This window comes from Tupaia chinensis, unplaced genomic scaffold (genome assembly GCF_000334495.1).
Source record: "Tupaia chinensis unplaced genomic scaffold, TupChi_1.0 Scaffold000017_1, whole genome shotgun sequence".
Taxonomy (NCBI): domain Eukaryota; kingdom Metazoa; phylum Chordata; class Mammalia; order Scandentia; family Tupaiidae; genus Tupaia; species Tupaia belangeri.
The window spans coordinates 2,866,047-2,890,951 of NW_006159447.1; the positions used below are offsets into that span (position 1 = coordinate 2,866,047).

At 36.9% G+C, this 24,905-nt stretch overlaps 1 protein-coding gene across 8 annotated transcripts in view; it reads right to left on the reverse strand.

Moving 5' to 3' along the window:
* Nucleotides 1-222: 222 nt before the first annotated feature.
* Nucleotides 223-24,905, reverse strand: part of ENPP2 (ectonucleotide pyrophosphatase/phosphodiesterase 2) — a 123,858-nt gene continuing 99,175 nt past the window's right edge. For 5 of the 8 annotated variants that reach the window (XM_027770050.1, XM_027770048.1, XM_027770069.1 and 2 more), the window contains 8 exons: nt 22,717-22,768; nt 14,869-14,943; nt 13,423-13,559; nt 11,337-11,472; nt 10,603-10,680; nt 6,723-6,855; nt 3,952-4,108; nt 223-822 (listed from right to left, as the gene is read on the reverse strand). In XM_027770050.1, the coding sequence (XP_027625851.1) occupies nt 652-822; nt 3,952-4,108; nt 6,723-6,855; nt 10,603-10,680; nt 11,337-11,472; nt 13,423-13,559; nt 14,869-14,943; nt 22,717-22,768 (939 nt within the window). In that variant the 3' untranslated portion in view covers nt 223-651. The remainder of the gene's footprint in view (nt 823-3,951; nt 4,109-6,722; nt 6,856-10,602; nt 10,681-11,336; nt 11,473-13,422; nt 13,560-14,868; nt 14,944-22,716; nt 22,769-24,905) is intronic. The other 3 variants (XM_006140055.2, XM_006140054.2, XM_014586103.1) reach the window with 1 other exon arrangement.

A 24,905-nucleotide genomic window follows, 5' to 3' on the forward strand; every position in this document is an offset into this window, starting at 1 on the left:
TTTTCCAAACTTCAAAATATTTGTGGAGATAGGTAGTAAGAGAGTATTCAGGAGTTGTCTTGTTTCCTTTTGCTGATTTCCCATTGATAATGTTAAGCCATCTTACATAGTTAAATTTCATGGAAGCAACCAAGTACCAAAAATGTGTTTCTTGCATGCATGGAAACATCTGAAGCAAATCTTTTAATTTACAAGTGAAATAAAGGCCAAACAAAACCAAAAGAAAACTGAATGTGTGATTTATTATATTTAAGATTGGTCTATAAGGCTTAAATATGTCTGTCAGAGTTAACAGGAAATGAATGGAACTTTACAAAATCAGTATTTCAAAATAGTACAGGACTAAATGTGGCAACTGTGCATTGGAAAATTAATATTTCCTCAATGCAAATATCAAATCTGCAGCACCATTTAAAAGCTTCCACTAAAAACTCAAGCTGCAGTATTTATTACAAGCACTACCCAGAACACAAGACTACCTAAATCAAGCATTAGAGAAAAACAGTAGAGTCATTCAGGGATACTATGTCAGATTTGGTACAGGATTAGAATACTAACATTTTTTTAATGTACTGGTTCAAATTAATAAATACAAAAACAATATAAAAATATACACCAGTTGATAAGACTGTACTGCGGATGATCAGAAAGTTAAATTTCACTCTCATATGTTTGCAGGTATGTCTTGAGGGCCAGAATTTCAGAATAGCTGCGGCTGGTCTTTCGGAAGAAATCCAGACTAGTGAGATGTTCAATGTCTCGCACTCGAGCTGTGTGCATCTTTATGAGTTCCTCTACCCATTTCGACTCATCTTCTGAACTCTGCAATGGAACAGAACACAATCAGAGTCAGAACTTTTCAAGGAGATTCTCTACAAGGCCAGTTTGCTCCAAGTCCACAAATGACCTCTACATACTCCTGCACACTGTGCCAAAGCATGCCATTCCATCCTGGCCTCCCCATGACTCGACTACATTCCTGTCGATGATGCCGCACAAATACCTGCCTTGGCTGTAAACATTCTCAACAGTAATTAGTTGTACCAAATAAATGAGACATGTGGTTTGAGAGTGCAATTGACTCAATAGGTTCTCAGAACATAAATCAAAGTTGGGAAAACCAAAATCTCTGGAGAATTCAGTAAATTTTTTCTTTACCCAGCTGCCAAATTGCAATGTTGAATACAGAGAGCAAGTAATTTGAAATGTTCTTCAGTCTCCCAAGGAAAGTGAAGACCTTGCACTTAATACACAAAACTGTGTGTGCATTTCTAGCTTTTTCAAAATAACCTGCTGTGTCAAATACATCATCTACTAGACGGCAATGACTAGATATTTGAATAACTTCAACTTGAAGCAGTCAATGCATACATCTGGCCTGTTGGGGCCCAACAGAACTGAACTGAATGTGTGACTCTCCACTTGCTGGCTATGAGAACGAGGTCAAGCTACTTGATTTTCTGAGGTCTCAATGTCTTACTCATTCACAAAAATAATAATGCTTCCTTTAGCAGTTCCCTGGGAGGTAGGAAGAAGAGAAAGAAGAAAAGGGAGACTAAGGTAAAGCAATATCATGGGAGAAAAGAGGACATCTCTCTTTATTTTTTCTGCTTTCCATTGGCATGAATTTCATAGGAAATACCTTCAAATGTCCTACACCAAACAATGTATTTTATGTCTAGCTTGAAACTAAAAGGTAACTCAGGAGACGTAGTCCTTTACATCTCAGAAAGAACATCTTTCATTCTTGAGGCAAGTTGAGGGAAAGAATGAGAGCTGAGGATCCTGTGAACTATGAAAAAGTGCTTGCCTTTGTTAGTAGACATGCGGCAGGAGGGTCTTTGCAAATAATTTCATTTTCAGATGTCTCTGGAATTGCAAGGGTTCTTGAGTCTTTCTACAAGTTAAAGGGTGGCTATGTGTCCCAGGGAAGAGAATATTCAGACATGCCCTCACTCTACTCTTTGCCACTAGTGGTCTCAATGAACTATCCAGTAATGCCCAAGAACCTGCAATAGGGTTTCTCGGAAAGCTCCAACCAACCCACACAGACCTGGATAGAGAGCTACGGCAGCTTGTGCCAGAGCTAAATATGTACCAGGAGGGTGTTGGTTCAGGAAACTGATGCCTGGCCATCCCAAGCAAAATGAAGAAATGGGAAGAAATTTCTTTGCATGCTGGGGAAGTAAGGATTTTAACTTTCCCCCACACCCCACCCTCCTACCCAACCTAACCAAGATCTCTGCGATTCACAGGAAAGGAAAGATCTAAATATAACTCTACCCACAATGGTACTGACCAGTCCTCAGTATGACCATATAATTAACAAAGTAGGAGGTCTCCAGACGGGTCAGGACCCCCTCAGAGTAAGCATGAGACTGTATTTTGGGAGAATTTTCATATTCATCTTATTTGTTTGATTTTTCTGTGGTCAGTCTGATTTTTTTTCTTTGTAAATGCAGTCATTTCAATGTGTGGACAGGGGTAAAAAGGCTTTTCCTAATTTAAATAATGGTGAACTGGATTATAAGAATTCAAAAAAAAAATCTATCTTTTGCTACCTTTTTCCTTGGGAAATGATTTTTCACTTTCAAGGGAGGAACATTTTCTTCTGGTTCTCACATGCTAAACTCTCATCTCTAATTCATCATTATAAAACACTGACTATGCTGCACACAAAGAAAACTCTTGTGCCTTAATGCTGGCTTGTGACCCACAGATGTGTTTGCTGATGGGACTGTAGAGTGAGATGAAAAACTAATTAAATTAAAATAAAAGTTCATGCGCATCAAGGTGGGATTAAAGAAAAACTTAAAAACTAAATAGCTTAAAATAGTATCAAAAATAAAACCACAATCCATAAACTTGCTTATTGTCTTTCTTGCCATGGGTGTTTATTCTTCCCCTACCTTTTCTTCCTGACTTTCTATCAAGCAGGTTTATTAACTCAAGCTGCAATAGTTTTAAGGTAAACCTCAAAGCAAGGACAAGTATAGGTTTATATGCATGCTGGCCATGAGCTCTACACAATATATCTCTAAACTCTGGGCAGGTTCAGAAACTAGTAGGAAGAAGAAGACCTGTGAGGACATCAGATGTAAAATTTGGGTTGAGAACTAAAGAATGGTCTTTGCACAAAGTTTCAAACAATGTTTTCTAAACTTCCCCATCACCAAATTCCCATAATGATGGAATAACTTGATAATGTCTTTTCCATGAATGTAGGTATAATTTAAATAGCCTGCTATACATATGAAAATTCTATTCTCTCTCTATCTCTCTGTCTCTATACGTGTGTGCAGGTTTAAACCTTTTAGTACGGATATATTCAAACATCCATAAATGTAGAGAGAACAATATAATGAATTCCTGTGAACTCTTACCTAGTTTCAACAATTATCAAAAATTTGATACTTCCCACTTTCTTATGAAAAATATATATGCCAGGGTCAGCAGGTGGCTGGGCCAGCATTGGACTCCCATATGGCCAACTGTAATTCGTGTCCCAGACCTGGCAGTCTCATTTCCCCCAACCTCTCTCTCTCTTTCTCTGTCCCTCTCTGGTCAAATTAGAATAAATAAACAAATGAATAAATAAAGTTAAATAAAATAATTATTTAATATATTTTATATATATAATATACTAAATAAATATATATATATGTATATATATATATATATATATATATATGTGCCTTTTGTGAAATTTAAAAATTCAGGCACTTTTGGCATTAATAAAAATTGGTAATCATGTAGAATGCATAAATACACAGTGAAAAACTTTTAAAAAAAGGATACAATGTTTCTATGTAACAAGCAAAGCTCTAATTATCACTTTCTTATAGAGACCAAATACATTTATTATGTTCTATTTCAATGATGGAAATGTAAATCAAGAAGCAAGGATGACTTATGAATGCAAATCCTAAATAACTCTCCCTCTGAACTCACGTTGCAGCTCTCATCATTGTCAGAGCGGTGAGGAAGGATGAATGAAGACACAGAGAGGGGGCCATCACACTTGTCAGCGGGCTGAGTGAAATCCAGGCAACTTGTGATGATGCTGTAGTAGTGAGTTGGAACAGGGATGGGACTGCCTTCCACGTACCTGCCACAGGAAGGTAAAACAACATTGTAATTGACATAGAAGATTTCCTTTCCTAGTCACTAAAATTAATTCCCACCCACTCGGGTTATTTTTCACTTCTAAGCATTAGTTCCCTTATACATCTTGAACATATTTTCTCTGCCTGGACCCGTCTCTTCCTCAGCCTGGCAGGGAAAGATATTCTAGGCAAAGTATATGACTTGATTCAAGATTTGGAGACAGGTAATGTTGAAAATATCAATGCAGTAAAACTGAAAGGCTGAAAGAATCAGTCACAAATTATAGTGGATTCTGAGTGCTAAGGAATGGGCTTTGAGCTTTTTTGTTCTGGCAGTAATGCTGCATTGAAATTTTTGTTATAGTTATTAGATCCATGTTGCAAGAGATAGCTTTCTATCTCTCACTCTCAATTTTTTTTTAAAGGTTTTTGCTATACAGTGCATGGGTTCATGAGAGACAGAGAAAGGGAAAGTGATAAATCACCCCCTAGGGGGAAACAGTGATGCCTCAATCTCTTTTCCATTCTCTTCTTGGTACCTTCCGCATGAAAACACATGTGCCCAGCATGATTTTCAATCCACCAGTTCGGGACTTGAACCATGGTAAACATTATGAGAATCCAGGGCCTTAACCATTACACCACCTTCTGGTGCACCCCCTCTTTTTTTTTTTTCCATTTGCTTGACAGTAATAGCACTCACTAGAGAGAGAGGATAAGAAATCACTCCCCTTGAGGCTGGCAAGTGGCATGGTGATTAAGGAGGCTGGACTCCCAAATGGCCAACCATGGTTTGAGTCTCGGACCTGGCGGCTTGTTTTCTCACTTTCCCTTTCTCTTTCTCTCTCTCTGTTCCTATCTGGTCAAATTAAAATAACTAAAGTTAAATAAAATAATAAAAAATTTAAAAAGAGGGAAAAAAGAAAGAAAGAAAGAAATCACTTCCCAGGAGAAGATAGCCACGCTGCTATTCTTTCTCCTCCATTCTCATCTCAGAATTTTGGGCACACACTCACATGTGCCCAGCTCATCTTTCAAGCCACCAGGTCCAGGACACAAACCACATAGTCAGCCATATGAAATCCAGTTGCCTTAGCCAACATGCCACCAGTTGGCCCAGAAGACAACTTCCATAAAGCTGGACTAAATAGATCAAGGTAGAAGATACTGGAGCTAAGGAAATAAATAACAGCCTTTCCAAATTACAACAAAATTCTGAACTTGGTTTAAAGAACTCATTTACCAAAGGAAGTACTGAGAACTGAGTGCTACTGGTGAACCTAGAGTTCCAAAAAATCCTTTCTGGCAGAGCAAAGAATAAAAACGCACAATTTCTTACCTGGTATTATGTTATCTTTTTTTATTTTTTGTAATTAATTAATTAATTTATTTATTTGAGAGGTTTTTGCTACAGGGCGTGTGCGCTCATCAGACAGACAGAGAGACAGAGAGACAGAAAGCGAGAAATCACCCCCCAGGAGGGATGGCCATGCCACAATCCCTTCTCCACCATTCTCCTCTCGGGATCTTGAGCAGGCACGCACACGCACCTGGGGTGAGTTTAAGCCACGGGGTCTGGGACTCAAACCATGGTCAACTACATGGGAGTCCAGCGACATAGCCATTACGCTAACTGCTGGTCCCTCTTTTTTATTTTAAGTTTTAACCCAAGGGTGCCTGAGCTTGCTGAAGAGAGCTAGAGAAAGGGAGAGAAATCACCCCCTGGGGGATGGACACACCATAATCCCTGCCCTCCATTCTCTTCTTGTGATTCTGGACACATACACACATGCATCTGGCATGATTTGTATTCTGTTGCCTAAATTGTAATAATCTTTCCCAATGTTGAAATTATGATCTAATGAGTAACTATTTTGGCTAAAAACTATAACAATGCAATAAGTATACACTTAAGATGAACTTTCTCTTGCAAATGACTGAAAAAGCAGTTCGATAATTTTTATTAGTTAACTATATATTTTTAAATACCAGTTTATTTCTTAATTATCTGGAAATCACAATTAACCTCTCTCCAATTCTGTGCTGCTCTGATTGTTTCGTGAATATAAAGTTACATGATAACTTATTCTGAATTTACTGTGTTTTTTATCTTGTTACCTTCTCAACTAGACCATGGGTTCCTTGGAAGCAGACTATGCCTTATCCATTCATATCTCTAATAGCACCAAAGAAAGGAACAGAGATAACAAGATTCAACCAAAGTTGCTTTGCAATCTCTTACTGAAATGTACTGACTTAGAAATTCTAAGGGATTTCAAAAATCTCACCAAATAATAGAGGTAAATGGAAATTATCATCTTCCCATTGAAGAGTTAGTGAAGAACAAATGAGAATACTTTTAACATCTTTTGATATATTTTCTTTCATGAAATGGAAAAATGCATGAATTTACCACAAAACCCCAAATTCCATTCCAATCACTAGTGTCACATTTAATCAGAGGTCCAAAAGAACTGAGGAATTCAAAAGCAGGTTCAAAAAGGAAGACATGTAAGAGATAGCAGTTCTTCTCTAGAACACGAATATTTGAAGACTGGCCCTGAATGAGATCTTGGGAACTAAAGATCACACACTGAGTAGAAATAGAAAGCTTACTGTTTGATTTTGTCCTCTGTGTCATGTAAGCCATCATAGTCATAGTCAAAAATTGGTCCACTGATCACATTAACTCCATTTCTTTCCGAAGCATATTTCTTTACCAATACCCTTTGGAAATAATTCCAAACCCCTGTGTAAAAACAAAAACCAATTCTTCATGAACAAAACTCCTTGCTTCAGTTAAATTCTCTCTAGGATACATTTTACATGTCAAATGTTTCAAGTCAACAAACAATATGGCGGGTGGGGGTTCTGAGAGGGATTAAATTATCTGTGTGTGTGTGTGTGAGAGAGAGAGAGAGAGAGAGATTTATAAACTAGCAAAGGAAGAGATATGGAGTTGTAGGAGAATGGTAGGGGAGGGTTAACCTGGTCCACTAAGTCAGGGAAGGAATTCAGATGAAGTGGTTACTAAGCTAAGAGCAGATAAGTAGGTGGTGTTCCCTAGGCAAAAACTCAGAGGTAGAACACTATAGGCAGAGGAAACAGAATGCACAAAAGAGAAAGCAAAGTGTTTCTGAGTAATTGAAAACAAGGCTTTACTCTGCTTTTTCTACCTTTGTGATCTCCCGATACGCTAGTTCCCAAGTTTCTCTCTCTAGTCCTGACCTTTACATGGAATGCCAGACTGTCATCCCACCAGCCATCTCATAACCCACTTGAATACCTGGCAGTCATGTTAAAGCAAAAAATTATCCAAACAGAATGCTTTAATAAGCTATTTTTCCTTATTCGTGATAAAGCGTGTGTGCATGCATCAGAGAGAGGGAGCGCGTGGGGGAGATAAGCACACTCCGCAGTATCTTGTCACACTGCGTTCCCCGTCTCAGTCCCCCAGCCTGTCAGCTCTTGGACAATCTCACGTTTGCCCAGTGTGCTTCAGGCCGACCCCGCTAGGAAGACAAACCCAATGCCATGTCGGATCTGGCTTCTCCTGAGGAGTACATTACCACTATGTCACAGATGGGCCCCAGACAGAATTCTTGATGTTTCTCCCCAGTCCTGCTCTGTCCCTTGCCCTCTCTGTCATAGCTAATGGCACTCACACTCCCCTCCATATTCAAGCTGAAGTGCTAGGACTCATGCCTGACCTTCTCTATGCCCGTGTGAACAAGTCCTGGCCGTGCTGTCTCCAAAATTCACCCCAAATCTGACCACCTCTCACCTTTTTTACTGCTTCCATCCTGCCTCAGGTTACCATCCTCTCCAAAATAAACTACCACCAAAACTACTGCCTGGGTTCCCTGTGAGAAAGTCTTGGTTCCCAGTAGTCATTCTTTATCTAGTAGCCAAATGGATCCTTTTATACTGTAATTTGATTTTTCTCTCTCTCTTCTCTTTTCTCTTCCTCTCCCTTTCTCTCTCTCTCATACACATACACACATATATTTCTACACTCCAGATGATTTTGTCTTGCAATTAGAACAAAATCCCAGCTCCATAATGAGGTCCATACTTACTTGACTTTACTTTTACCCCTTCTGCTGCAGGTGCAAGGCTTCCTTCCTGTCCCCCAACTTTACCAAACTTGTTTCAGCCCAAGCATTTGCATTTGGTCTTCTCTTTGCTTGGAAAACTCAATCACAGATCATTTCTTGATCTGTGTTTGTCTGGTTTTTCCTCCATTACCCATTTCTCAGTTTCAAAGTCACCCACCTTTCTTGTCCACCTAGCTTCAATTTACCTTGGTTATCTTTTAACTGGAGGAGCATGACAGGCGTGGAAGAGAAAAGGAGAAAGGTAAAAGAAGGGAATAACAGTACAGTAGTGAAGGCAAGCAGTGTGTTAGTTCTGAAATATTAGATCCAGCTCTACGTGTTCTATTCTACTTGGTGATTATAAGGCTCAGCCACCATCACTGCTTCTCCTCCTTTATTAGAAAATACTTGGTGTTTTAAATGATCTTTATAGTTTTTGGTACTCTGAATGAGAATTGTAGAGCAGCCTCCCAGAGCCTAACACCGTAGATAATTATTTGCAGTTAAGAGAAGGGTAAAAGCATGGAAAACAATTGCAGATACTAGAGACAGTATGGGAGGAGGGTGGAAAATGTGGGAGGGTGAAAGGGAGGGAATCTAGGAGAAAAAGGAAGAAGTAAAACATTTAAGGCACACAAAAATGGAAGATTATCCAATGATGATAACATGTATGAAAATATCTTTAACTGGACTAGTAATACAGTGTATTCAGACTGGAGAAATTCATTTTGCAAGCTGTAATCATATACAGTGATTGAATATTTAAAAAAAAGAAAAGAAAGAGAAGGATAGTGGGAGAGAAGTTTAAGTGCTAAGAATAAAAAAAGAGAGAGAGAAAAAAAACCTATCAAAACAATGAGACATTGAAATGGTCAAGCCCACAGAAATCCATCATGTGAAAAAATGATTCCTCTAGTGAAGAAGAACAGCAAGCTCTCTGTGAAAGGCCTTTTCCACACCAGCCTCAGGGTGGTACCAAATGTTTCCTTTACTACCATTTGGTCAAAAATACATGATTAAAGAATAAAAAAATCCAAGAAACCCTAATTTATGGAGATTACATGAAGCACATTCCACGTAATATCATGATAAAGGATCTACGTGAGTTTCTGAAATATTTCTCAGTGAGATCTGAGAACAAATCAGAAGACCTTTTAAAATCGTAGTCTAATTTTTCACTCATAAGCAACAAATTCTATCTTTGAGTAAACTTTCATTTATTAACTAGGACATCAAATAAACATTTCATTCTCCAAACCCTGTGAGCCATCTCACCAATATTACACAGGGGAGGTCTGCCGCTGTGAATGACACTCCACAATCATTCATGCCTATTTTGACACCAATTCAGCTCTAATAGTCCTGTAATGCAGCCCCATCTTCCCCTGTTATGTCAAATTAGCTAGAGGTGATTACTTTTCCCATAAGCCTATCGTCTGTTCACTATAAATGAACTAAAAGAGATAAAAGCTACTTCACAAAGCTTCCTCTATATTCAAATACATGGATCTTTTTTAGAAAAAAATGGATGGAGAAATGTATGGATAGATGGATGGATGGAGAGATGAGTTAATTCTTTGTTTTCTTTGTTATCAGATATAATAAATGGATTGTTTTAGCCTTTGAATGATTAAGTTATAAGTCCATTTAAGCTGTAGAGGTTACGCAATCAAGTATCTTAATTTTGCAAACAAGAGGTTAACTGACATTTCTAGGATCACACAGTTGGTGCTCGCTCTCCAAAGGCTAGAACTTGGGCCAGGGCTGATAATGCCTGTATAATTGGTAGCATCACTATCATTCACAAATATTTACATCATATGCAGAAATTGTAAGTGTTCAAAGAAACTAAAATAATATTTCACAGAACCCTAATACCATCTAAAATTCTGATGACTTGAAAGAGGGCCTAACAGCCCTCTCGAGGTTTCAGAGTCATCATTCAGAATATATCATCATTTCAGGTGAGAGAGGTGCTGGTAGTTTTAACAATCAATCAATAAATACAGAAGTTGTTAAAATGCCAAGGGGCCCCCAAAGTACTACAAGGGCACTTTTAACCAACAAAATAATGATAACTGAAACAAAAAGAATGGCAGATTAGTGGAAAAACAGCTCAGTTCAGCTTCTGCCATAAATGACCTAGGTCACTTTATGCTATGTTAATTTTTTAATTATAAACAAGAGATAAGCTACTGATCTCCTTCACAGATTCAAATTTTGGATCAATGGTAGCATTTACATGAAAGGTTTTCAAAAATGATAAAGGCTGACTACATGAAATATATTCTTATTATTGAAATTAATATGGAGGTAGAAATGGTAAGTGGTTAATTTAGGAATATTTCTTTTCATAAATAACAGTTTCTATGTTATTTATGAATATTTATTGAACTTACGTTTGAAAGCAGGATACATTGGAACCATATTAGTTACAAGGAATGCATCATATTTCGCTTCTGGTGAAGAACTCAGATCTAAACATGAGAAAAATAAATAATGTACATAGCATACTAAAATCTACATCAATAAAAGAGCAGTCCTCCCAAGTGATCCAAACAGCATGAAGTGAATAAACCTACTCATTTATTTCTACTCATTATCTCCTTTGTATATTTCTACTTCTCCCAATCTCTTCTGTTGCCCAACAGTTCTCTCTTAAAAACTGTTTACAATAATTTTACTTCCTACCTAGCTCTTGAGTCTACTAAGAATTATGTTAAATAATCCCTTGATTTCATTAGTGTCATTTGAACTTTTATAAATATAGAATCAGGACAATGAGAAATAATTAAATGACTTCATTTATTTTTAAGAGAGCATCTCTTTAGTGCCATTTAAAGAACTAATGTCTTAATGAATCACTATTTCACTCTCAGATTCTAACTTAATGATATAAGCGGGGACACAGACAATGGCTTTACACATGAGAATTCTGTCAGAGAATTGAATTTTTGAAAGCTGATCACTTGAGCCAAAGAAGAATCATATAGTTCATCTCTACAGTATCTTGAATGTCCTCTTTTGAAAAAAAATCTGAGCCACTGAAATCCTAAATACCAAGTTTCACACCCCAGAATGTACAAAATAACATCCTTCTACAACCATCAGGTAACGTAAGTCTATAACTTACAAGGAGGAAAGAGGAATCCATAGGACATCTGTTTATCATTTTTGTAGGCCAAACAGTTCTGACTGAAACTTGGAGAAATGCGGACATCAGGCCGGACACAATTGGTCAGATGCTCGGGGATGCCAGAGACCTCAGCCTGCACAGGAAGTCAGAGGCATTCAGTAATGCCATCATCACAAAAACCATGGCAAATGACAAGGAAATACCCACACCGGGCTGCTCTCCCGCTGACAGACAAACTCAAAGCCCCTCTGACTCTTCCTGTAGCTCATATTCTAATATTCCGAGCCCTTAAAAAACAAAGCTCTTAAGTTTTCAATATAGTAAGCTGGTAATTTTCACACTCATAGTTTTAGTAGCAAAACTTTCTTATCAATGTCTTAAGTACAATAAAATATAAAGCAAAAACCTCACTATTAAAATAGGACTCCACAAAAGATAACTTAAAAAACAATAATCTAAGAAATAATGTAGATATATCTACTCCCAAAAGAGTCTGTGTGTGTGTGTATATATATATATATTTGTAAAAGTTTTGAAAAAATGAAATTAAAGTGAGAATTTATTTGGTGCAAAAAAAAGAGTTGAAATTCACAGTTTTTTTTCCATAATATGCATTTTCATGAACTTTTTGAAGACAGCAATGTGTGTGTGTGTGTGTGTGTGTGTGTGTGCACAAGAGCATGTATATGTGCACACAATACAAATTAACAAAAATCTGTCTGGGCAGCAGCAACATTCTCTTCATTTGAGTTTGAAAATTAAGAATATACTTCAACTGCTAAGTATCTTCTTTCTAATTTCTAATATGTACCTTGGTATCCTCATTAAAACTGAAACTCCAACATAAAATCTTTATTAAAAACATGAAGACCCTGTTGGAGGTGACTTGTCCATCTCTCTTTCTCTCACTCCCTCTCTCTCTAGTGGAAGAAAAAATTTTAAGTAAAAAGATGCTGATGGGGGGGGTAGTCGGGGTGGGAGGGCAGAGAGTACATGGGAACCTGTACTTTCCACTCAGTTTTGCTGGGACCTGAAAACAGCTCTAAAACACAAACTCTATTCAAACAAACAAACCAACTTTGGTGACTTCTGTAATATTGGGCAATGATTTAAATGAAAAGAAACTAAAAGAATGAAAATGCTTCCTTCAATATTTAACATATGACCATGGAATTATTAGAACATTGAATAAAGACTAGTTCAAAATGTCTTACATTAGACCCAACATAGGATTTCTTTTATCAGGAATAATTAAAATATTCCCCAAGACTGTAAAAGTTTTGAAAAAATGAAATTAAAGTGAGAATTTATTTGGTGCAAAAAAAAGAGTTGAAATTCACAGTTTTTTTTCCATAATATGCATTTTCATGAACTTTTTGAAGACAGCAATGTGTGTGTGTGTGTGTGTGTGTGTGTGTGCACAAGTCTATGTATATGTGCACACAATACAAATTAACAAAAATCTGTCTGGGCAGCAGCAACATTCTCTTCATTTGAGTTTGAAAATTAAGAATATACTTCAACTGCTAAGTATCTTCTTTCTAATTTCTAATATGTACCTTGGTATCCTCATTAAAACTGAAACTCCAACATAAAATCTTTATTAAAAACATGAAGACCCTGTTGGAGGTGACTTGTCCATCTCTCTTTCTCTCACTCCCTCTCTCTCTAGTGGAAGAAAAAATTTTAATTAAAAAGATGCTGATGGGGGGGGTAGTGGGGGTGGGAGGGCAGAGAGTACATGGGAACCTGTACTTTCCACTCAGTTTTGCTGGGACCTGAAAACAGCTCTAAAACACAAACTCTATTCAAACAAACAAACCAACTTTGGTGACTTCTGTAATATTGGGCAATGATTTAAATGAAAAGAAACTAAAAGAATGAAAATGCTTCCTTCAATATTTAACATATGACCATGGAATTATTAGAACATTGAATAAAGACTAGTTCAAAATGTCTTACATTAGACCCAACATAGGATTTCTTTTATCAGGAATAATTAAAATATTCCCCAAGACAAAATTCTATGAAGCAACCAATCATTGTAATGAAATGAAGGCTATAAACCAGTTTTCACAATTACCTGTTTAGAAACAGTGTATGATGTCCAGAGTGGCATTAGGAATATTTCGCTATAGCCGCTTTCGAAGTCAGTGTGATATAAGATATCATATCTAGTTCTATAGAGCACTGCTGGGCGTCCATAGAGGAGGTGTCTCTCTAGGAAAGAACAAGATAAAACATTAAACACATATTAAACTTTACATCAAATGCTAAAGAAAGATTTGAAGTTTGCTAGCTTACATGTTAAAGCTTTGCCTTCTCCTTAATTTAATCAAGTTAGTTTCCCTAACATTTTTGTGCTTTATCTAATCACATTAGCATAGGTCAAGACTTGCAGTTATCAAAACTATAATGTAAATGTCACATTTTTTTCTAATGCTTTTTTTTTAGCTGTAAAAAATTTAAAATCTGTTTAAAAGGAAACATTACATAGTAAAACTCTAAAATTACTCAATGAAATGGAAAGCCAATAGAATGATTTTTTGTAGAATTAATTAATTTAACCCCTACAGAGATTTATCAAGGTAACCAATGATTTAATTAAGAGGAAGGTTCTCTTTGATTATTATTGGCAAACTGCAACTGAAGTATGTATTATTTCAGAATGAAATAAAAATGGGTATTAAGGAGCATTTAAAGTAAGCTGCTTTATTCATGGAAGAAAATTTTATAGGTAAAACTTTAAAGGAACATGTATAGATAAAATAAGTGGACATTCAAGAGGGACCTTTAAACACAGAAGAGTAACATTCATCAATTACTAAAGAACTTAGTGAAGACCCCTCAAGGCAGATTTAGACCCCCACAGAAAGCTCTCATGGAAAAAAAGGACTGAAGCCTTACTCATGGAAGGAGAAGAGATTGGAGTGTAGCATGCAAATATTCACTCCACACCCATCATTCATGCCTAGAGCCTGATCTGTCTGTCCATTTAGGATAGGCTAAAGTCAAAACATCCAGATTCTTCCAAAGAAACTAGGGCCCCTACAGACTGAACTATTTAGAGATTGAGGCTTGGGCAATTCTCAATTCCCTAAGTGATCATCAAAAAAAATTTTTTAAGTATTATTTCTATTAAAAATAATAAGTTCTGGCAATTTCTTATTAAATTATGTATACATGTTTCTTTAATTAAAGCGTTACCACTCTGTGAACATTATGAGAAAAACTCTTAGAATATTTTGCAAGACCCTCCCAAGTAGAACTGCTGATTCGGAGTGAAGCAGCCCACACTATTACAACACGATTCTGTTCTGGATAGCTTAGCTTAATTGAACATTACAATAAATGTAGAAGCCTTGGTTAAGCTGCCAATTTGGGGACCCAACCCTAAGAATTAGAACATAACATGACAATAAAAAATAAAGAAAATATAAAAAAAAAATAAATAAAAAGCCAGCAAATAGTAACTGCAGCTTGGGGACAGTAAGCCCATCCAGACTCTCTTTCAAAACTCAAACCAAACCTTTTCCAGGTTCAAAATTTCCATTAATGTTTTCCTTGTTTTCATTTGTGCTGCCTCTGAATTGTCTGGTTTGAGCTGGAAGCAGAAGTATCAAAATTCTTTGAAAAGCTATTCTCTTTTTATCATTTCAAATACATTCTTCCAAACTCAGATTAAAGCCTAGCATTCAATGTATTTCATTAAAGCAACAACAAAATAGTAGCATTGTCTACATGCAACACCCTCCCCATCACCAGACAATAGGTTTGAACAATCTGTAATCTCCACCATCTCTGGCTTTTGCTCTGGTCTTTCTTATTTCTTGACATTCTGCAACATGGTACTCCATTCTGCAAGGCTGATTTATTTGCAACATTCGGTTCATGATCACTTTTAGCAAACCTGTAACTCTCATTATACATGTTATTTCCTTTTTCTCTACCAGAAAAAATTTCTCTAGTCTTCTTCACCAATCCTGTCACACATTTCTTCCTAATTCATCTATTAATGCATCCCTTACAACAGTTACTGAGTACCTTCCTTGTGCTAGGCTCGGGCTGTAGAATAGATACATGAGCAAAGTTGATTTTAAAAGAACTCTTTACCCTCAAAGAGTGTCCAATGAGAGAGACAAATGGAACAAATAACTAAAATGCGATTGTCTGCACCCTATCAGAGTACAAGGGGAACACGGAGGATGAAGAAAGCCACCAGTGGCAGTGAGGTAATGTCAGTTAAATCCTTTACAGAGCATGTGAAGTTAAACACAGGTGACACTATGTCCGGTTTTTGCCTGTTGCCCTGGCATGATTTTTAATAGTGCCCTTATTCACACTCCAAAGTGTTTGACAAAAAATATGGTCACATAGTTCAGACCTCATGGAAGAGACGGGAAGAGAGAAAAAAGAAGAGGTACCAGAGGGACAAGAAACAAAATTTCCTTTCTCCTAAAATTTTGCCTTAAGCTTCTCCCTTGCTCTGCTCGTATGAGACTCAATTTGCTTCAGACATTTGGACTTTGGAGCCTCCAAACTATTATCACAACTGCAATTTTTGGCACACAGCTGGAACACACGTATATTTCCATCTGACTTTTTCTCAATTTTTACTAGGTACAAATGGCATGAAGAAAAAATGGCAGTGGTTTCAGCAGAGTCCTAAAATCCAATCAAGGTCCCCAACTCACTCAATGGATCTACTTGGATCTTCCTGAAGCTCAAAATTTAAGAAGTGAAATAGATTCTTTGTGGTCAAAAGATTTTTAAGGTACAGAATTGAACTTTAGGTTTTGCTTTTTTAGTTTATCAAAATTTCAAAGGATTACACATTCTCAGTGACACCTCAATTCTGTGAGTATTTATGACATCTTGGGAGAGCTACCATTCACTGCATTTCTTTCTCTTTTCTTTTCTTTTCTCTCTCTCTCTTTCTTTTTTTTTTTTTTTGGCCATAGGGCACGTGTGCTTGCCAAAGAGACAATAACAGGGAAAGTGAGGAATCACCCTCCAGGGGAATGATCATATCCCTTTTCCTCCTGGGATTTTGGGCATGCACACGCATGTGCCTGGAGTGATTTTCAAGCTGCCAGGTCTGAACTCAGACTGCAAAGGGCCATGTGGAAGTCTAGTGTCTAAACTACACTATGCCACTTGCTGGTCCCTATTCATTGCATTTCTCTTAAACACAAAATCCCTACTCAGGCCATAGAACATACTTGATTCTTGGTCTCTATACATATTAATATTTTTATCTCAAGATCCCAGCCACAGTGTACAGGTGGTAGGGTGCTATTGTGTGAGACTGCAGCAATGTGGGAGTCCTGGGTTCAGCTTCCAGGTCAACCTGAACATGCCAGTTATACCAATGAACACCTGTGCATCTGGCTGCCTGAGGGGAGGATTGAAGAGTGGCAAAACCCTGTCAAGGGTACCCTTCCCTCCCTCCAACCCTTCCGACCTCTCAAGAAAGAAAGAAAGAAAATAAACTTGAGAAGAAAAAAAAGATCTTTATCTAAAAACTAAAAACTAGCAATCCTTCAAGAGCATTTTACAAGTCTCTGTTTTTGTAACATGTCCTTATGATTTCTTCACATAGATCTAGGAGAGTCTGTGTCCTCCTAAGCCATGTTCCTATTCCATAGAATTCCAGACAGAGCCTTCATTCCACACTCAAGATCCCTGTTTACAATGGAGTCTCGGCATTTTTGGTACATGCCAAGGTTCTCCTCCAGATACCACATTTGGCAAAGCACTGAGGCAAATCTTTTTAAGTGGTATGGACTTCCCCAGCACTCACTCTTTCTGTCTTCCAACTTTTGGGAGTGCAGACTTAAGTTTGTGTTTCTTTTCCCTCCTCAGCTTCCTGATTCATATTCCCACAGATTAGCTGGCTAACTTGAGAGCCACATGAAAATCTCTCTTTTTTTTTTTTTTTTTAATATTCATTCCCATAGAATTCACTCCCATGCTGTTCACTGTTACCACAAAATCTCTGGACCAGGTCTTTCCTTTTCCTGCATCTTTTCTCTTCTGCCTTATAAGTGCTATTATCTTTTACTGCCGTTTTAACTTTCTGTGGGATTCAGTTTGATGCCCGTATTAGTGCCTGTTAAATCTTAAAACATTATGTTGTAATTCATCAATACCCACAGTCCTGCAATAGAACAATAACTTTATAAGACAGGGACTTCATTTGTTTTATTCACCACTGTATTCTCTATCTCCAACAATGCCAATCACATAATGTTTACTTGGTAAATACTTGTCAATAAATGAATGTATTTTTTCTTTTAAAAAAAAATACTGGTTTTCTATGTGTGACCTAACTAATATAACCCAGGGAAACAGACTGAGCAGATGAGAATCATCTCCATTTTATTGAAGAAGGATGTGGAGGTTTATAATTTGTGCAAGATAGTTCAACCACCCAAAATCTAGGCCTCCATCCTCTTGGTTCATTAGTCTTCTCTTCAGTCTTTTAGACAGTCTCCCGTTGGATGCTGACTCCTGGATTATTCTATGGAGGATTTATTAGAATGAATTTCTAACTACTCCCAGGCATGCACTCTGTCCAGATAAAGCCTTCTGAGAAGCTAGTGATAACAGCAGTTTAAATCCAAGCAGCTAGAAGTCTACAAACAACTTTCAAATCTTGATATGCATCAAAATTCTCTCCTGACATATTCTCTTTTTTTCTTCTCTAATTCTTAGAATAAGCATTTTTCAGAAGAAAGCATGTGGGCTGTAGTGTCACATAGAACCAGAATCAAATCTAAGTTCAGCTTCTTACAGCTCTTAACTCTGTAACTTAATCTCTTAAAGTCTTATATTTCATTGAGATGTTGCATTGTTTAGAAGTAAAATATGTAAACCACCTAGCTCAGTCTTGACTCAAAGCAGTGGCAGTAACTGTAGCTACAGTGGGATAGTAAATAATATGTGTTCCACTTTAGTATCATCAAAGAAAAGTGGTAGGTAAAGGTTTTTCAGATTTAGTGTCTACCATCGAATTCATCTAGATTCCTGTAAATCATAAATTTATACTATGTGTTGGTTTCATACAAGTCTTTCTCAAAACATACACACACATATGAGTATGTCTCCTTCTATCTTTAGTACAACTAACACACTCAAGAAAATAACAGAAGTGAGAAGCATTTCAAAATTGAAGAGAGCTACAAAGGATATTCCCTTTCTGTAATTAGATATTCAGGATTCTGCTTTAAACCAGAATTGCTAGTATTTAAGTAATTTCTCTATCCAAATTAATTTCTCACTGTATGTGATAAGGAGCCAGAAAAACATAGGTGTTAATATGATTTTTAATTTCATTTTTTTTGGCAATGACTGAGTACTAATCTAAGACATAATAAAACATGTAATTATAATGAAAATAGAGAAAAGCCTAAGGTGAAAATAAATAGTACAATTATTCTTGTAATGAAAACTATACCAGAATTGCTTGCTATATAGGAGATTTACAATTTTCTTCTTGGTTCATTCACTCTTCTATTGATTCAATGTCACTAGGAAATGAGTTTTCATTACATGGCAAGTCTGCCAAGACATTAGATACATATGATCCAGAAACAACAAGAGTTGTGTAATTAAGATCCAGAATTTACCACATATCTAGAAATATTAAGGCTTTAGCAAGCAGTTTAGATCACCACTTTTGGAAATTATATTTTTCTTCCTCATTTTTTAGTAATGAACTTGACTCTACAACAGTTTAAATATTTATAGAAATGTATTCTCTAAGATTAATTTAACACACCTCTCTGTCTCTCTCTTCACTTACTTCAAATATCTTGTGAGATGTTTTACTACTAGAATGTATAGCTTTTACATGTGTGCTTTATACATAAGTATGGGTGATTTTACAGTTTATGACATGAAAACAGTCACATGTGCATGTTTTAAGTGGGATGTGTATTTATAGCACATTGCTTATTTTGAAAAACATCAACTACCTACATCTGTGTTCTAAAAAAACTAAAAACCAAAATTTCACATTTGCATGGAAATTTAGTTTTAAAAACTGCTTTAAAAGCTTCAATGTGGGACCAGCAGTTAGCATAATGGCTATGTCACTGGACTCTCACGTAGCTGATCACGGTTCGAGTCCCAAACCTGGTGGCTTAAAACTCAAGCCGGGCGCATGTGCATGTGTGCCCAAGATCCTGAGAGGAGAATGGAGGAGAAGGGATCGTGGCATGGCCATCCCCCCTAGGGGGTGATTTCTCGCTTTCTGTCTCTCTCTGTCTGGCAAGTGCATGCGCCCTATAGCAAAAACCTCTCAGAAAAAAAAAAAAAACCAGCTTCAATGTATATTCAATGGTACCCAAAAAGGGTAAGTATTTTGAATATAACATACATATGTGTTCATATATGCACTGATTCGCAATTATACAATCCTTTTAATTGCCAGAAGGCACTTAAAAGTATGCTCTGATAAAGAGGGACAAAAAGAGACAGAGGAGAAAATCTCCCCAATTACGGTGCAGTCATCCATATCCCCTTCACCTCCTTTTTCTATCCCATGGAGACGTTGGACTTGCATTCACATGCATCTCACATGTTTTTCAAGTCATCAGGGCCAGGATTTGAACTGTAGTTGGCCATGTGGGATCCAGCTCACTTAACCATTAGGCATTGGAGCCAGTCCTACCAAGAGTCTACTCTAAAGGAGCAGATGTTAAACTTTTTAAATGAAAAGCTGGAGTTATAATGCAGGAAATATCAAAGCCCAAAAGAACTCAAAGAAAAGACAGCTTTGTAATTGAAAAGAAAAAAAAAAAGAGTGATAATGCCCATGAGAAGACAGAGAGAAAAACTAAGAGGCAAAAGACAGGAAAAGAAAGAATATTTACACATACTTCAGAACCTAAACAAAGAAATGCATTGCACATAATAAGACCATGATATTTAATTAGTTTATTTCACATAATACTTTCAAAGTCTCTCTTATATCAATAAAAGCTCATCTCACCACACCATGAGCAGACCAAGGGCAGCACTACAGTGATCCTCCCCTGATATTTTATGCTACCATTTTTAAGTCATGAGTGGTGCAGTTGACTCCAAGAAATCACTGCTAGTCCAGGGTAGTCACCCAACAAATGCTTGCTGAATGAATTCATGAGGGTTAATTTCTGTGAAAATACATAACCTTAAAGCTTCAGTCATATAAAAACACACTCAGCAATATAAAAACACACTCAGCAATATAGATAAGACAATTATGTCCAACCCTGAGCAAAGCAATGAAAAGGGGACATCACTGCCTATAGCTCTTTCTAGCCCTAACAGTAAATGATTCACTAAAGAGATGCCTCTTATTTCCATGCTCAAAAATTTGAAGCTACTATTGACGCTGAGTTGTGGAATTTGTTGTGTCACATAATGAGACTGCTACCAACAAACTAAATTCAGAATTTTTTTTCAGAGATAGAAATGTTTGGGGACCATAAACAGATAGAGTTTTAATTAGTAAAATCATGGAGAGCCGATTAAAGGTCACAGTTCATTCCTTTAATGATTTAAAAAAAAAAAAAAAAGCATCACATCACTATTTCTGTCTTGGTAATTGAACTTCTGAAAAACTCTGATTGTGAGATTTCCCACCTCTTGACTATGGCAACATTTCCATTTTCCTAGTCATAATTACTCTATAGTCCACTAGAGGTTAGATGTCAAACATATCAAATCTCTTGTTGAGTGTATGAAGTATCTGTATACCTGCCACCAACAAAGTCCCATCTTCAAAGTTGGGTCCATTCAATTTTATGCCTGAGTCTGTGTGTCTGTGATCAAAGGGAAATGCGGGCAGGGTGAAGATGCAGAAAAGGGAGAAGGAGACAGATGAAGATCTTCATAAAGAAGAAAAATAAGCAATTGAAAGCTTCTACTGGTTTCCTCAGCCTCTACTTAATCAGACTGAAAACAGCACATATGATAACCAGAACCATATGAAAGCTAATAACTCAAGTGATGCTCTCAGAAGAATTTGACCATGTGCATCTTTACTGCATGTCTTGGGGTTGCTGTACTCGAATTTTAGCTCCTTCTTTAATACACTTTCTTTAATGGCCTTGGTGTTATAACACATATACCATCTGCTATAGTGACCGGTGCAAGAGCTGCACCTGTTGCCCCACTTCTACTTTCTTCTAATTATCTGGGATTGTAAAATGACAAGGAAGGGCTTATGTGGTAGCTTATGCTATTTTCTATTTTCCCTAATGATTAAACGCTCCCACCTATTGCCAGGTGACTTGCAGGATTGAGTCCCTAAGGAAATAACTCACTTCCCTACATCATTGGTATAATGTGCTCTGCTTTGGCCAGTGAACTATGAATAGAAGTGACACATGATTCATAAAGGCAAAAGTGATGAGACCCAGTACACAGTTCTACCGTCTCCTTTTCCCTCTGCCCCAGATAGGGACAACTTCTTCTACCTGAATTCTAGAATAAAAAGTAAGTATACTTGGGGGTGAGTTAAACTTGGCCTACTAAATTTTGAGAAAGAAATGACTCATTTATTGATTTCTCTATTTTAGATTTTTGTCACAGGGCATGTGCACTTGCCAGAAAAAGACAGAGAGGGAAGATAAGAAAGCAACTCCCAGGGAAGATGGCGTGTTGCAATTCCTTCTCTATGCTTCTCAGGATTTAGGACATACACACACACATGCAGCCAGCATGTTTTTTAAGTTCCTGGTTAGGGACTGAAATCAGCTGTCAGCCATGTGGTATTCAGCACCTTAACCACCATGCCAACTGCTAACCCAAAAGGATTCTGGTACAAGTTGTTATTTTATATATATATATATACACATATAATCACAAGCTTTCCAAAAATCACTAATATATGCTTGTTATCATTATACATAAAATAGAAGGAGAATAAGTTAAGTTTCAATTTAATTCTTTCTTATCAAAAAAAGGAGTTCCAATTCATTCATTCTCTGTATATTCCCACCACATCACCAACTCTCCAGGTAGGTGAGCCTCAGTGTAAGTATCAGCTGCCATTATTTCTACTTGTGACTACCATTCTCCTTATAGAAGCTCCCATTAGCTCCTTAATTAATGAATCTTCAAATATATAATGGATTATCTATTTCATAGAGGGCTTAAAAACTATTGAGGAAAACAAAACTAATGGACTTTTTCTATTACATAGTCGGCATCTTGTATACATTGAATGATTCAATACTCTTTGCCAGGTAGACAAATCACTTTACAATACAAATTTGAATTTTAAAAAATATTGCCCTTATGCTATAAAGTAAATGAGAAACCTCTTCAATTTTTGAAAACTAGAAAATAAAATTTATCTGATTCTTTTTCCACCACCTCTTACCTTCTGTAGACCCTTTCGTATGAAGGCGTTTGTTGAGTTCATCCAATTTGTTCTTTATGTGTGAAAGCCAGAAAAGGAAGCAAAAAAAGTAAATTAGAAATGTCCTTTCTTTTCTGTACTCTTTCCTCTACTTAACACTTTGCTAAATCTAAAGAGGCTCCATTAACTCTTTTGATTAATTACTATTTTATCTCAAATTGATATTTGAGGCTCCACTTTTCAGTAGTTCTATGTCCAGGAGCACCTTCTTGAATGTCTCCTTGCCTGTTTCCCTTCCTAAAACTGTATAATCATGATATCAACTTCCCATGTTGGTAATGACGATTTTTTGGGCATATAATAAGAATAGTCAAGTATGTCAAATTACTCCATAGGTCCACTAAAGTGATTCCAAAACTAATTTATAAAATTGCTTTTCCAAAGTTAAAAAGTAATAAGTCAGCCATTCTAAAAGAAAGAACTCAGCAAATGTACTTTTAACTCTACTTTCTGGAGATACTCTAGCATTCTTCTATAAGAAGACATTTGCAGGGACCAGCAGTTAGCATAATGACTATGTCACTGGGCTCCCATGTAGTCAACTGCAGTTCAAGTCCCGGACCCAGTGGCTTAAACTCATGCCAGGTGCATGTGCGTGTGTGCCCAAGATCCCAATAGAATGGAAGAGAAAGGATTTCAGTGTGGCCATCCCTCTTTGGGGGTGATTTCTTGCTTTCTGTCTCTCTTTCTGGCGAGCGCACGCACCCTATATCAAAAACCTCTCCAAAAAAATATAAAAATAAAAAAGACATTTGCAATAGTATATGCTGCCACATGTTTGGCAAGAACTAATGTTTAGAAATTACCAAATATTCTCAAACAGGAAAATAAATGAAATCATTATATGTATTTATACAATTCAACATTAACTATGAGTAGTAAAAGATGATTGAGTAAAAAAATGATACATGAGTTAAAACTTCATCTATCAATATGCATAAATCTTAAAAACATAATAATCAATAGTATAATTGCAGAATAAAACTATGCTACAGGTTCTTTTAAGAAACTACAATAAAGGATACTTAATATATCACAGGGATGCACACATATGGAATAAAAGCACTGAGGCATGCATAGAAATTGTATACACTATACTTGAGAGACTCATTACCTTTGAGTAGGAAGGAATTAGGATTGGGAGGGACATCAGAGGTACCACTGAATCTGTAATATTTTCTTTCTTATAATGAGTGTACTGAGGTACCCATTTTATTATCTCCATGCCTTTTAGTATGTTTGAATTTGTTTAGAAAAGGTAGATAGTTTTTCAGAGAAACCCATAGACAAAGTAAAGATGATTCAAATGTATCTAAAATGGTCTAAGACAAGATAGTCTTGTTCTCTAGAAGAAAGGTAATTCATAAAACAAGATACAACTAATAGATTCCTGTAAAATTATATGTGAACTCTACTTCATCAGACTACTTCCTATGGACTGTGACAGCTCAACTCATCCAGCTTAGGTCTGAGTTTTCTGCCTCAGACTAATCAGCCCTCTTGGTCCTTGACAAGAGCAAAAGTAGGAAGGAAAAAACAATGGAAGAGTGGAGAAAAGCAAACTGAATTCCTCCAGGACTCAACCTCCCAAACTGTAGCTCCTAGGCCTCTAGGAATCCTGAGTGGTAGCAGAAGGATAATAGCTCCCCTTAGAAGCTCCGATTGGCAGCTCTAAAAACCTTTGATCATATTTTCAGTAAGCAAATTATTGCTTAATGTTTATAGTTTATTTAATATTCAAAAACTTCCAAATACAATGTGCCAGGTAGTTTCTGCACCACCACCACCTCACCCACATTGCACCTTCCCAACGCTGCCCTGTGTACCGGGAGGCTGACCTTTAGGAACTGTGTCAAAGAGCTAATGTGCCCTCTGGCTTCCTGTTGGGTTCCACCAACTGGAGACATCTACAGGAGCATTTGTCAAGATGAGGGTATCATCTTCCTAGCCTTCTCCCTACAGGGTTGTGATATATTAGCAGCACTTATCTACCATAGGCAACAGTTCCTTCCTATCTAGCCCTTTCTTTACGTTCTGGTAATTTGCTTCCTCCTCTCACCCTCCAGGCCTTGGAGGGTGCCCTGCTATCCTTAGGGGCACTTCGCCATTCTTCATTGACTTCCGTGTACCTGCTCAGTCTTTCAAAGTAG